The sequence below is a fragment of the Lathyrus oleraceus genome, chromosome 4 (genome assembly GCF_024323335.1).
Source record: "Lathyrus oleraceus cultivar Zhongwan6 chromosome 4, CAAS_Psat_ZW6_1.0, whole genome shotgun sequence".
NCBI lineage: Eukaryota > Viridiplantae > Streptophyta > Magnoliopsida > Fabales > Fabaceae > Lathyrus > Lathyrus oleraceus.
Window position 1 is genome coordinate 493339304 of NC_066582.1, and position 13718 is coordinate 493353021.

Genomic DNA, 13718 nt, shown 5'->3' on the forward strand with positions numbered 1-13718 from the left:
ACTTTGAAAGTTAACCATTTCACTTAACAATTCCATTTAGCTAATGATGATGATTAAGCTTGGTTTAAACACACATATATATTCTTAATCACTCCCTAAACATAACAGAATAATCATTCAACACAAATCAGATCAAAACTCTTGCAATTCTCTCAATTTCACCAAGAACACAAAATCTTCAAATTCATCAATTTTCATCAATTGCTGATGAAACTTTGAAATTCTTTTTGCGTTCAACTCCAATCATCTTCTTCTCCATCTGTTTGAGCTGTTTGGAAGGAGTAGAGTGTGGAATCGCGACTGTTCCAAGAAGCTCCATCAATGGTGAAATCGAATTTTGAGCAATAGGAGCCAAGGCAAGCGGAGTTGGATGCATCAATCACCTTCACTATCTCTCTTGTTCATCTGTTTGTGAAGAAAGGCGCGCGAGGAGCATCAAAACAACACTGCCATTTCCAGGTGTGAGTTTTTCGAATATCACGAAATGCTTAAAGTTCATATGCGTTCTATAGATCATGCTTTGTAGATTGCGGTGATAGTTTTAGAATTGCAAATGATGAACCATAGGAGAAGAAATCTGGAATTGAAATCTTGATGTCAAACCCTAACCTCTTCGATTCGCACGATTTAGGAATTGTTAGGTTGAATTGATTTCATATTTGGATTGTGCTTGATTATACGGTTCGAATGAATATTCGCATGTCCATTTTGGTGACGGTTTGAGTTTCATGCGTTCTTGAGTGTTCATGTGTTGGCTGGGCAAAAACGATGAAGCTAGCATGTTTTGATCCAGAAATTCGTTTGAATTTTCAAACTAGGAGTTTCCCTCCCCCGCGCGTTTTATTTACAGAAATGCCATTGGCATTTTAATTAATTTAATTAATTCCATTTTAATTCATAAAAAATTCATTATCACCTTTAAAAATTCATAAAAAATTGTAGAAAAATCAGAAAAATGTGGAAATTTTTCCTATGACTTTGTTGTTGAGTGTAGAATTTGTTTGACCTATTGGTCAAAGTTGTGCATGGTATATTTTTGGATGGACTTAGGCTTGTTTCACATATGTCATATTTTGATACCTTGTACCATTTTGATTGTGAAATGCACATGCTTATAAATAAATTCTTGAAAATTTTTGTGATGATTGTTGACTGGATGCTGTTTATTTCCATGTAAATTTCATGAGTTTTTGATACCTGATCATTGAGTTATGAATTTTGGAACTTAGGTGTGACAATTTGTGTCACACCTCATTGTGTCAACTTGCTGGATTTAATTTAGTGACCTAGGCTTGGTAGAATGAAATGAAATTTTGCATGATAATTTGTTGGCATGTTGAGATGTTGTATGAATTTTTGTGGAATTTTACATTGCATTTTCAAATTGATTGTGATTTTTCATTTCTGTTGACCAATTGTGCAAGCTTGTGTGACATAGGTTGGTAGATTGATTGGGAAATGCTCATATGGTACTGTATGATCATGAAATTTGATATGCTTTTAGTAGACACATGTTAGGACCTCCCTGTTTTGGTCTCATCCATTTCTTTGTTGTTTTCATTGAGTTATGAATTTTTGAAGTGGATGTATGTGTTGATGTTGTGATTTGGAGCCTATAATTGTGTCTGTTTTTGTTGATTTTCATTGACATGGTTCCATTTGCCCAATTAAGCTGAAATTTGGTGTGCCATACCTGGATTAGGTCCTGTTTATGTGTAATTTATTTGAGAATTTTTGGAAGTGTTTTGGTGTGGATTTGAATGCAATAGTTCTGTTTGCATGTTTGGTGCTTCATTTGAACTAGTTTGGATTGTTTTGTGCATAACATGAACATGATGAATGATATGGACATGAGACCCAGTGTGTTGACTCTTGTTTGACATTAATTTGACTTTGGTTGGTGAATACCTTGCTGTTTAGGAATTTTTCTTGCTTTGGACCCTAGGCTTAGCCTAGTGGTCTTGTTGCTAATGTTTGCTTGATTTTTCAGGATCAAAAGCATAATGCACATGGAGAATGAATCAAATTGATTGAAATGGTGTTGTTTGATGTTTGTACACTAACATAACATTGTTTTGTAGGTGGTGAAGCTTGGGATTGAGCTTTGAGCTTGCTTTGTTGTGCATTGATCTGTATAGATTAACTGATTGAACTTTTGCTGTTTAGTTTTGTCTGTCTGAGTACTAACTGTGTTTGACTGTTTCCAGGTACTTTTAGTTGCTCAGTTCCTTGTGAACTTTTGCTTTGCTTTGCTTAAGCAACTTGCATTGAGGTATAACTTCCTAACTTCATGTAGTCTGGAGACCCGGCTGTTACCGGGCCGGGCAAATAAATGTCTGAAGTCCTCTTTAAGAGGCGATGATTGTGATTGTTTAATTTTGTGCCTAAGCAGGTAAAGTCCTTAATCAAGGCAATTGGTGGAAGGTAGGGATATGCAATCTATCCCCCACTATTCAGTTGAGTCTTCTCCTTGCTCCCATTACATGGTTGTAGCATTGAGATTACAAGCCCAAGATCCGTGCAGTGCACATTGTGTCAGAGTCTCTGAGTATAGAAGGGTTCCCCCATTCTGGACCCATGCTCATTTGTCAGAAGCTCTCCCTGGTTAGGGATAAGAGCTGTGAGGTCTGATCCTCACTTCACCTCTCATCTGCTTCACCTTAGCCTCGTAATGGCAAGGTTAAGAGCAAACCCAGCCCGTACAGACGACTCGCTTCGGCAGTCAAACCTATTGTGCGAGCCACTTGTTTGGTTATAGTGCGTGCTGTGTGGATATCTGTTTGAGATGCTTGTTCTCATTTGATGTATGCTTGAATTATTTTGTATGCTTGTGTGCTGGCTTCTTTCCTGGTTAGGATAGGCTTGCTTATGCAAGTAGGATAGAAAACCGAACTTAGGGTAAACGATGCATGACAACACTAGGCTCGAGTCCAGCTCCCTAGTAGTGTGTCTTTCCCCGGTTTCTGGGTAGCAATTCAGTCCCTTTCAGGGGAACTACATCGCCCTGATCCTTGTTCCAGACAAGGTATGTAGGCAGGTGGTCGTGCGAGACCACTCCGGGCAACCTTTTTCTTTTTTGTGTGTGTTTACCTATTATCTGATTGTGTGTTTTGGGTTCGGATGCCGACGTAAGCCCAGTGATTGGCTGTCGGGCTCCACGTTTGCCCTTTTGAGTGTGTTTTGGTTCGGATGCCGACGTAATTCCATCCAGTGGTTGTCGGGCTCCATGTTTGCCACCCTTGCTTGTTTGTGTTGTTTTGTGTTGTTTGGCGTGCGTAAGCCGAACTACAGTGGCTCTGATTCTTGTTCCAGACAAGATATGTAGGCATAAGGTGCGATACCTTATCGAGCTCGTTTCTCTTAACCCCACCTGCGTTCCCCGTGTGTGTGTGATGTTTAACAACCTTTTCTTTATTCTAGGACGTGGATCCCGTCGAGTACGACGGACGTGAGGGGTGCTAATACCTTCCCCTTGCGTAACCGACTCCCTTACCCTGTCTCTTTGGTCGCGAGACCATGTTCTTTCCAGGTTTCTCTGAGCGTTTCCTTTCCCTATTTTGGGATAAATAACGCGCAGTGGCGGCTCTGTGTGTGTTTTTATTCGAGTCTCGCCGGTTGATTTTTCGCAGGATGCGACACTCTTGGCTGTGGAATTTTGTTTCCATCAAGTGACACGGGCAGAAGTTGCAATTTACTTGGATACACCGACTCCAATTGGTGCGGAGATAAAGACGATCGAAAATCAACGGCGGGTTATATCTTTATGTTCGGCGGTGCACCAATCTCTTGGTGTTCTCGAAAGGAGTCGGTGGTTGCTCTCTCTTCTTGCGAGGCGGAGTATATTGCAGCTTCGATGTGTGCATGCCAAGCTATGTGGCTTGTTAATCTGTTGCGTGAGCTGGACAGCTGCACGAGAGAGGGAGTTTTGTTGTTGGTGGACAACGTTTCAGCCATCAACCTTGCTAAGAATCCCATAGCACATGGGAGAAGCAAGCACATTGAGATGAGGTTCCATTATTTGCGCGATTTGATGAGTTCTGGACAGTTACGTTTAAGCTACTGCAGAAGTGAAGAACAAGTCGCGGACTTGTTGACGAAATCGGTTACAAACGATGTTTTCAAGCGACTCGTGGTGAAGTTGGGGATGAAGAACATCGAGCATTTGACTTAAGGTGGTGTGTTGGATGTTATATAAGTCAAATGCAATGTAACTATGATCAGAAGCATGTTTGGAGAATAGCTTATTTGAGAAGCTATTTGGAAAAGCTGCCAGAATGCTGCAGGAAAACCAGAAAAATACTTTGGTTTTTAGGCTGTTTTTGTTTAGCTTTTGTTTGTTACTTTGTTTAGTATTAGTAGGCACTATATATACATTTTGTAACATGTTGAATGAATTAATGTCATATGATTTTTACCCTCTCAATTAATCTCTATTCTCTCTAAACTTCATCTTCCCCAATCCTCCAATTTCATCAAAATTATCCATCACCTCCATTGATTCACATACAAGCTTTTGTGCTTGTTCCAACACATGTATTATTATTTCAACTTAAATTTACTATTATTTTTAAGTTTTTTTCTTTTTTCAACTTCCTATTTTTATGACAGATTGCAAACAAATGTCCCACCCAAAATATTACATAGACACGGGTAAATAAAATTTTACTTGATTTTGTTTTCTCATATTGTATATTTTAAAATAGGAGAAATAAAACTACTAATTCAATTATTGTTATAAACGGGAATAACTTTACTTTTGATTCAAATATTTTTTATAAATATAGTAAAAAAATATATATTTTGATTCAAATATTTTTATATATGGGAACAATTTTTATATTTATTTAAATATTTTTATAAATAGTGTCAAAACAAAATTAATATTTATACATGGAAAAAAATACATTGTTGATTAAAATATTTTTATATATGAGAGTAAATACTATTGTTATAAACGGAGACATCTTTACTACTCATCTAAAGATTGAATAATAGAAATTTATCAACCATTTTTTCAAGTATAGCTATTTAAAAATTGTATTCTCTCTTGTAAAATAATTGTCTTATTTGCAAAAATAAAAAAATTATACAATTAATTTATATAATATAAATTTCAATAGTTTTTCTTTATAATTATACTATTCTTGATAGAGAATTTCTTAATGCACCCAACATACCTCGTAGTCACCATGCAAAATTATTTAAATGTCCAAAGTTTTCGGATATGCATCTCCGGACGCACCTATTTCTGAATAAACTTTGAAATATTCTGGAGTTGCATCTTCGAAAAATTTCAAACGTTCAATACAACCAACTCATAAGCCATTTACATTTGAATTATATCCGAAAATGGATATCCGTGAATATTCCAGAGATACATCTCCAAAATAAAAAAAAATGATTTATCTTTGTTCAATATTGTAAGTTGTTTATCTTTGTTCAGATGAAGTATAATTGACGATCGAAAAAAAAATGACGTATATAATAATAAGAGACATTTAGTGTGTGTGTGTGTGTGTCTAAAATAAAATAGCAATACTTGTCGAAAATATCGTACAATGGAGATCCAAAATGTAGTAAGACAGTCAAAATAAAGTATAGATTACATTACTACATTAAAATAATAAGAGACTACTATATTGTGTGTCTGACAACCTCTCTTCTACCTCAGATGCCTCCTCTACCTCCTCGGCCATCAATCCCCCTGTCCCCCGGCGATGTCTCATGTACAACAATTCCCCATGTGCCTCCGCCATGAAGACATTTAGGATTCACCTGACACAGACCCTTCTGGAAAGATACCTTCGTCAATGTTTGTCTGCGCAATCTCCATTATACGACGACACTTAGAAAAACATCATCAGTATGATCTAGTTGAGTCTGCTCCTCCTCTAGTATTTCTGATGAGCTGGTCTCGGCGAATCTCTTGGAGTAGCATGCAACATGTATGGATGTGACACCCTGAAGAACCATATGATGTATCCTTCGACGTAGCTACAGTTGCTCTCAGTTATAGTAGCAGTATGGTTTAGATATCTCCAACTAATAATACCTTTCCGTCTCAGATATGTATGACAGTATAGTCTGGATACAGTAAGGACAAATCAACTAGACCTCATCTAAAAGCCTTTGGCTCACCATCCGCATCAGCCTCACTCTCCGGAGGTGGCACTAGATCAGCAACATCATCAGTGAGAGGTGGGACTGGAATAACAATATCATCCATATGAGGTGGCACTGGTGAATACTGACGCCTGTGGGAGGATGGGGAACTTGACGCGTCAGATAGTGAATCATGTCTCCTACGGGTAGAAGAAGGTGGAGTGACCTGAGGAGAAGCACGAGCCCCGGAAGTAGATGACTCTGCCTGACCAGAGGTACCTGGAGCATTCGCAACCCGCTGGCTCTACTTCCGCCGAATAAATACGTGCTAAGTAACCATGTCATGTCTCAATCTATCATGTCTGTCAGTTATTATGTCTTTAAGTTAAAGTAAGACATATCATTAGTGCACGCAAACAACACACACAAGTAAGAAAATATATATATATATATATATATATATATATATATATATATATATATATATATATATATATATATATATATATATATATATATATATATATATACTACAAAAGAATTCGGAGATGCATCTCCGAATGCATCAGGTAATTAAAATGTTAAAATATTCTGGAGATCCATCTCTAAAAGCACCAAAAAATTAATACATTTGAATATTTTGGAGATGCATCTTTGAAATTTCCAGCATTATATGAAACGCTGAACAATTTCGAAAATGCATCTCCGGTGTAATTCAAAAGTTGCGTCAATGACAAATGTACCACATATGTTGAAAAAAATATGTTCTAATCATTATTTTCAACCAACAAACAACTTATACACTATATCTAAATTATGTTAGATATAATTTAGACACATTTCTAACCCTAATCATTGATTTCTACCCATCTACACTAAAACTCAAATATTTATCGAAAGTTCAAAAAAAATATTTGAAATTTATGATTTTTATGAAATTGAATGAAGTTCCAGATGAAGCTTGATGTTTCCTTGAGTCTTGTTTGATGAAATGTGATTTGGTGTATAGTAGTGTATTGAGAGAGCTTGAAATTGTAGTTGAAGAAATGTGAAATGAGATAAGAAAAGAGTCAGACTCCAAAATGTTTCTAAGATGCATCTTCGAAATATTTTAACATTACCATATCTCCAAAAAGGGAGATATATCTCCAAAAATATTGGACATTTGTAAAAATTTACATAATACAGTATAAATAGTTAGTATGGTAGAAATAGTTAGGTGCCATAAAAAACTCTCTTCTTGATATTGTTGTTTCCCTTTTATCTTCTACATGTATTATTATTTCAACTTAAATTTAATATTATTTTTTAATAATTTTCTTTTTTCAATTTTCTATTTTTATGACAGATTGCAAACAAATGTGCGTTTAAAATCATATCCCACCCAAAATATTACATTGACACAGGTTTATTATTGGTTCGAATAAACAAACACAACACACATACAGAATTGTAATTTGTAATATAGAAATGGATAAACATGACTTTCAATTTTGACAAAATTGAATAGTTCGTAATCCATGTTGCTGCTGATGTATATATCAACTCTTCGTACAATAAACAAAATAATCAATTAACATGGTCAAACAAATCTAGAAAATAAAAAATGGCTGAGCAATAAAATAATACAAACTATAAAATCATATTTGGGTCCCACTCAACCCATCATCAATAACTATAGACTACGTATAATACAGCAAACTGAAGACAGTTAAATAGCAACCAAGTTCATCGTATCCAAGAAACCGAATCAATTTCATCCCTTGCTGCTTTATATAGTTCAAGTCTTTTAAAACATTGTTGTCTTCTCTCCATCACTGTAGGATCTTCATCTAACAACTGTGATAGTTGTTTAGCCTGCACCAACATTAATAGCAAACAAAGTTTCAGTGATATAATGGAAACAACAAAAACAGGTAGTTTGTATATAAGTGTGGTGTTGTGAAGAATGAAAATGAAGAATACCTCTTTCTTCCCAATTTGTGTGAAGAAATAACTTAGCAATGATTGTTTTGCTTCTCTGACCTGACAATAAACCACAGCCTTCGGAATAGTAATCCTGAGTGTGTCTGACACCAAACCTATGTAGGACGACACATTTGATCCAATCCTTCTAAAATGCCCCTCACCATATCGGTCCTCGTTTGGGTTTGGGCCAGAACGATTAGATGGATTACTAGGTTGAGCTGGATTAGTAGATTGAGCTGGATTACCAGCTCTCTCCATTTCTTGAGGAAGTTTCCGGAAGAAATCCACAGTAAGATACGAAGACTCCATATCCACAAGCCGGATAGTTGTCTTCTTACTTGCTTCACGGAATCTCTCTAGAGCCTCATTTGTAGCTGCAGATAATTCAGCTTGAAGAGTAGGGAAACGTCTCAATTCCTGTTCATAGAAAAAAATTGTGCTTCATTGGCTATTCTAGTACATTTCTAACAGGGTTGGCTACAAAATGAATCCACAAATTTTACCTCAGTTTCACCTATTGATTTTCTCACAAGTTCTTTTAAGACGAAGTGAACCTACATCCAAATCGTAGAGATACAGCTTAATATTTTCATTCATTTTAGCTTTAACACAGAAAAAAGAAAACAACTAAGACTGCTTACTGCATCAACCGAAGCTTCGGCTGGGCCTCTAAAGTAACTGAGAGCCCCCTCAATTAGTCGCCGGTAACCTTGCTCTGGGGCAATTAAATGAGGCTGGTAACCATCCGCCTCTGACACCACTCTCTTCACATTCTGAAGAGAAAGATGTTTGTCAATCGGAAGCTTTCGTAAAGCAGCAGGAAGCTGATTGTCAAAGACATTGTATATCCTGTCTCCTCCTGGCCGCCTGTGACAATAAACATTGTATATCTTGATTGTGTAACCAAAGAGACTTGTGAACTTGTCCATCGGATAACAGGCTAATTAACAACAATCATTCCAAATTGCTTAAATATACAGTTTGTATATTAAATCTATTACATAGTGGTATGCAGTAGTTTTTCTCAACAAAAAAAAAATTGAAAACAAAACAAAGAATAACTCAAAACGAATAGAGCACTATTGAACTGAGACATCTAAAACAAAGAGTAATTCAAAACAAATAGAGGACTGTTGAGTTGAGACATAATTTAATCCACACCCGATGATTATAGTAAAAAGAATTGAATATCAAGTTTGAAGTAAGTGTATTTTAAGCAATAGTTTCCTTTTATGAATATAATCATTTTTTTCTTTTTTCCAAAAGCTATCTCAGTAAGCTGAGAATAAAAAAAGCCTTTTTTTTCCAAAGTATGGACTAAAATCGTCAAGTTACAAACAGTAGATGTTGTCCACCCATAGAACTCGCATATATAATATAAAAGAGCAAAAGTAGAGCATGATAGTATGTATTTACCCTCCATCTAAGTGCTCTTTGAATACCCGTTCAAACTTGCGGCAAAGTTCGAGGATGGTGTATAGTTGAGCCTAAAAGAGAAGGATACAGTTAAAATATTTTTCTGATGGATGTATAATTAACCTATACTCTTTCTGAAATAATTACAAAGGTAAACCCCCTCACCCCTGCATCAACAGCAATTGGTCTCCCGAGATGGTCCATCTCCGACTCAAGTTCTTCAATGCTTTTGTTTATCAAAGATGTTATACTAGGTATACGTGCCCTAATAACTGACTCCAAGTGCTACAAAATAATTAAACAGTATTAAAGTTATACCATATTTCATTAAAGGCAAACAACTTTCCATAATACAAACCTGTGAGAGAAGTTTTGCAAGGTATACTGAACCCATTTTACTGGCTAAGTGGCCATAGTCAGGACTGGTCTCAAAATACTCAACCTCCTTGCGTCTGGCAATAATCATATCCACATTTTTGTTGATATCTGCTTGAGATCGATTTACTATACCAACCCAAGGATGTTGTAGACGATAAGATCTACCTTCAAGAACCTAAAACAAATAAAAACAGGTGAAAAGACAGCAATAATACAACGAATCGTACCACAGATAGAGAATGAGAGAGATTACATCCAATGCATTAGTTCCTTTGTCCATCAAATCCAGCTTTGTCAACACTCCAAATGTTCTTTCACCTGGACAGTTTACAGACAATGACTTAAGTGACAACAATTACACAGACAAAGGTAAGAAGCAAAAAATCCATGGAACATTAAAATACCTGTGGGATCCACTTCCCTGGAAAGTTTGATAGCATCGGAAGTTGCTATGTCCTGGTTGGCTGGAGATATAGCCAGTATGATACAGTTAGGCTGCCAAGAGCATGAATTATTGGTTAAAGCAAATATACATATTGATGGCATTTCTTGTTAATCTGTCTTAGTAAGAACTTCAAAAAAGTTATAAAATGGTACCCGCGCTAATAGAAACATAGTAAGGAATTTCATTTGGCAAATGGCAGTATAATTGTATCCCCAATGCAATAAACATAAATGAAAAGAGCATCAACGCCATAATGTCCTATTAAAATTCATATATAGCGATAGACCATTATTCCAAATCCCTCTTGATGGTTTGGCCTATAATTTTCTTTGTACTCTCAATTTATCCTCATTTGATAGTGCTTATAAACTACTCCCTCCGTTCCTTTTTAAGTGTCCTTTTTTGACTTTTACACCTACCAAGACAACTAATAATTGTTGTTACTTTTGAAACAATGATTATTTTTTTCCTACAATACCCTTAACTTCAACACCTCATAAATGATTATGGGTAATTTTGACAATACTACAATCAATACTACATTGAACTTTGAAATGACACTTAAAAAAGAACAATTTTTTTTCCAAAAAATGACACTTAAAAAGGAAAGGAGAGAGTACCGGTCTTCTTCACACATACACAAACCATCTAAAATGAGACTATCAGATGCTATCCCAACATTCTCTCCAAAACTTAAGAACACCATACTATCTTGTTTTGGCATGGCCACTCACCCAACTTACCTTTTTCAACTATCCGATCTAGTAACAATGCTTACTTTCTTAATGGTAATCAAATTACAGTCAAGCATTCATTTCCGAATCATATGGCATCAAATTTTCCATAAACTGGTATATGGTGCAGAATCCAATCAAATTATTCAACCAGAAGAATGAGGAAAAATAGACAAAATGGAAAAACTTTCTTTTACCTTCTCAACATAAGATCGAACCATAGTTTCAATATCCTCAACAGTACTCTCAGGCTGTCCATCTGAAAATGACGTAGTTGCGAAGAATTTAATTGAATGTTCATATTGTACAACAGATTTTTTATTTAATTTTTTTAATTTAAAAATAAAACTATTTAAAATAGTAGTTGAATGCAGATTATACCTACAGCAACTTTCGTCAACCCCGGCAAATCAATCAAAGTTAGGTTGACAACTGCTCAAAAAACATAGAAACTGAATTAGGAAACTCACAATATGAAAGGTAGACTTCAAATAACAGGTGAAAAACTACTCTCTTTAGATCCATATATAATTATACATCAATGAAATGCAAAGTAAAATAATAAATATACAATTAGATATCAAATGGAAAAAATATGAAGCAAATTAAAAATCAAAATCAAAAAACTTATTTTTATGTTATACTATAAACCTTAAACACTTGAAACTAGAAAAACATAAACATCCACAAGTAAATTCAAGAGTAAGTTGCAAAAGAGGTAGATACAACTATTTGGAGAGCAGGGGATTATGTGGATCCTACTAAAGGAGGTGTTAATCCTCCTGTCCTATTAAAATGGAAGCAATAAATAACCATGTATGTAGAAAAATACTGAGGATGTCCAACCAAGTGAACCAACAATTACTGCCATTCTAGTCTTTGGAAAATTCATCTCTCCAGGCTACTCTTTTCTCTATTTCAAAAGTAAACTATGGAAGTGCCAACCGCAAGTTTACAGCAAACTCTACTAAATTTATTGGAAATAGACAACAACAATTGAAGCGCACCTTTTGGAGAATAAATGCTAAGATGAATTGGAATAGGAGATATTTGCTTTGTCTTTCCCGTAACCCTGTCTGTTTCATCCTGGATTTCTTGGCGTACTACAGCTGCAAAAGGAAAACCGAATTTAAAAATGATTGCAAAAATAGTATTCATATTTACAAACTACACTTAAAAAAAGATTGAGCAATAGCATACAAATTAAAGTACAAGTAAGCTTGACTATTAGTCCATGAATAGTGACGAAAAACAAATCACTCGAAAGATTAATGCTATGATTAAGTAAAAATGAAAATGAGTCTACTTCTAATAGAGCAAAGCAGAAAATCTACCACCAAAGTTATACACGAAACACACATGCCAACAACTAAAACATAATAGAGGCAGATAAAGATAATATACATCCATAGAATACATAACCAAACAAAATCAAAAGTTTTAGTAACCAATCAATTAATAGAGGAAACAAAAAGAAGAGTATCTTATTTATTTCTATAATTAGAGAATATGCAATCATGTGTTACAATACAAGTCTCAACTAACTGATCAAAAGCATCAACATAAAAAGTACTAAACAGAAAATACATTACCAAAATCGGTTATCTTTCTCCCTTGTCTGTGAAGAAACTCAGCATATTCCCTTTCACCATCATCTACCTTATGAAGCTGCAATACCAGTGGACGCCTTGTCACAATCCCTGCAATTCAAATTCAAATTCAATTCACACACAAACACACATCAACTCCCAAATCACAAACAAAACAAAAAAACTACCTAAATCAACCGAATAGATTAACTAACATAAGCCAATAAATCACACCAAAAAATACAAAAAAAATAAATTATAAATTATAATTATAATTATAATTATAATTGAAAAAAAGAAGAGAAAAAGAAAGAACCTGATCCTCTAGGTAGAAAGTCACGTCCAACGATACTTTCCAAAACCGAAGACTTACCGGAACTCTATTATCATTTCCAAAAACGCACAAATTAATAAATAAACAAAAATTAGAAAAGAAACTCAGTGTTTGGAAGATTTTAGTAACGTTCGTTACCTGGCCACCAACGACGGCAACGGAAGGAAGAGCTTCCCAGAGAGATGAAAACGTGTTGTTGTCAGAACCGCCATAGTCACCAAGCTTAGTACAAGCTTGCTGGATTCTGTTAACCAATCCGATTAAGCTCTCCATAGTCGTCATATAGAACAAGAAGAAGATGAGGATGAGGATGATGATTATTATTTTCTGGTAGTAGCTACTATGAAGTTTTGAAACCCTAGATTTTCGTAAAAGAGTATTGTGAAGAGGAAAAAAAAGGAGAAGAAAGAAAGATGAACGCCTTTTTGGACAAGTAAAGTCAGGTTTCGCGAAGGAAGAAGAAGAAACGAAGGTGATATAGCGTGGACGGTGTTTTTCAAACTTTAGCTTGAATTTTTTATTTTCTTATTTTTTGTTTTATACATTTTTATATTTACTATACTCTAATAGGTAATAGGTGTAATTAATGGGTAGTATCCTCTACTTTTTGAAGGGAAATGTAGAGTGATTTTAGAAAGGAAAAAAAAATGAAGATATTTCTTTTGGATGGAAAAAGATTGAGGGTACATGTTTTGACCAGATCAGTCGGATATTTCCTCTTTTATATCTTGCACCCTTATAATTTTAGAAGT

The 13718-nt window shown here is 35.2% G+C and overlaps 1 protein-coding gene across 1 annotated transcript; it reads right to left on the reverse strand.

The window, feature by feature from the left end:
* Positions 1-7609: 7609 nt before the first annotated feature.
* LOC127076651 (phragmoplastin DRP1E) lies at positions 7610-13515 on the reverse strand. The gene is made up of 15 exons (XM_051018360.1): positions 13105-13515; positions 12949-13012; positions 12636-12743; positions 12051-12152; positions 11425-11475; positions 11241-11302; positions 10269-10359; positions 10118-10182; positions 9845-10039; positions 9652-9771; positions 9487-9557; positions 8712-8937; positions 8574-8624; positions 8068-8487; positions 7610-7959 (listed from the first exon to the last, which is right to left on the reverse strand). The coding sequence occupies exons 1-15, from the start codon at positions 13246-13248 to the stop codon at positions 7831-7833; spliced, it is 1899 nt and encodes a 632-aa protein (XP_050874317.1). The 5' UTR covers positions 13249-13515; the 3' UTR covers positions 7610-7830.
* Between the last annotated feature and the right edge of the window lie 203 nt (positions 13516-13718).

Coding starts and splice junctions, on each gene's coding strand:
- LOC127076651 (XM_051018360.1), bottom strand. CDS start 13,248: ATGACGACTATGGAGAGCTTAATCGGATTGGTTAACAGAATCCAGCAA. Junction 10,183..10,268: donor CAGGGAAGTGGATCCCACAG/GTATTTTAATGT, acceptor TAAACTGTCCAG/GTGAAAGAACATTTGGAGTG. Junction 8,938..9,486: donor AAAGAGCACTTAGATGGAGG/GTAAATACATAC, acceptor TTATTGTCACAG/GCGGCCAGGAGGAGACAGGA.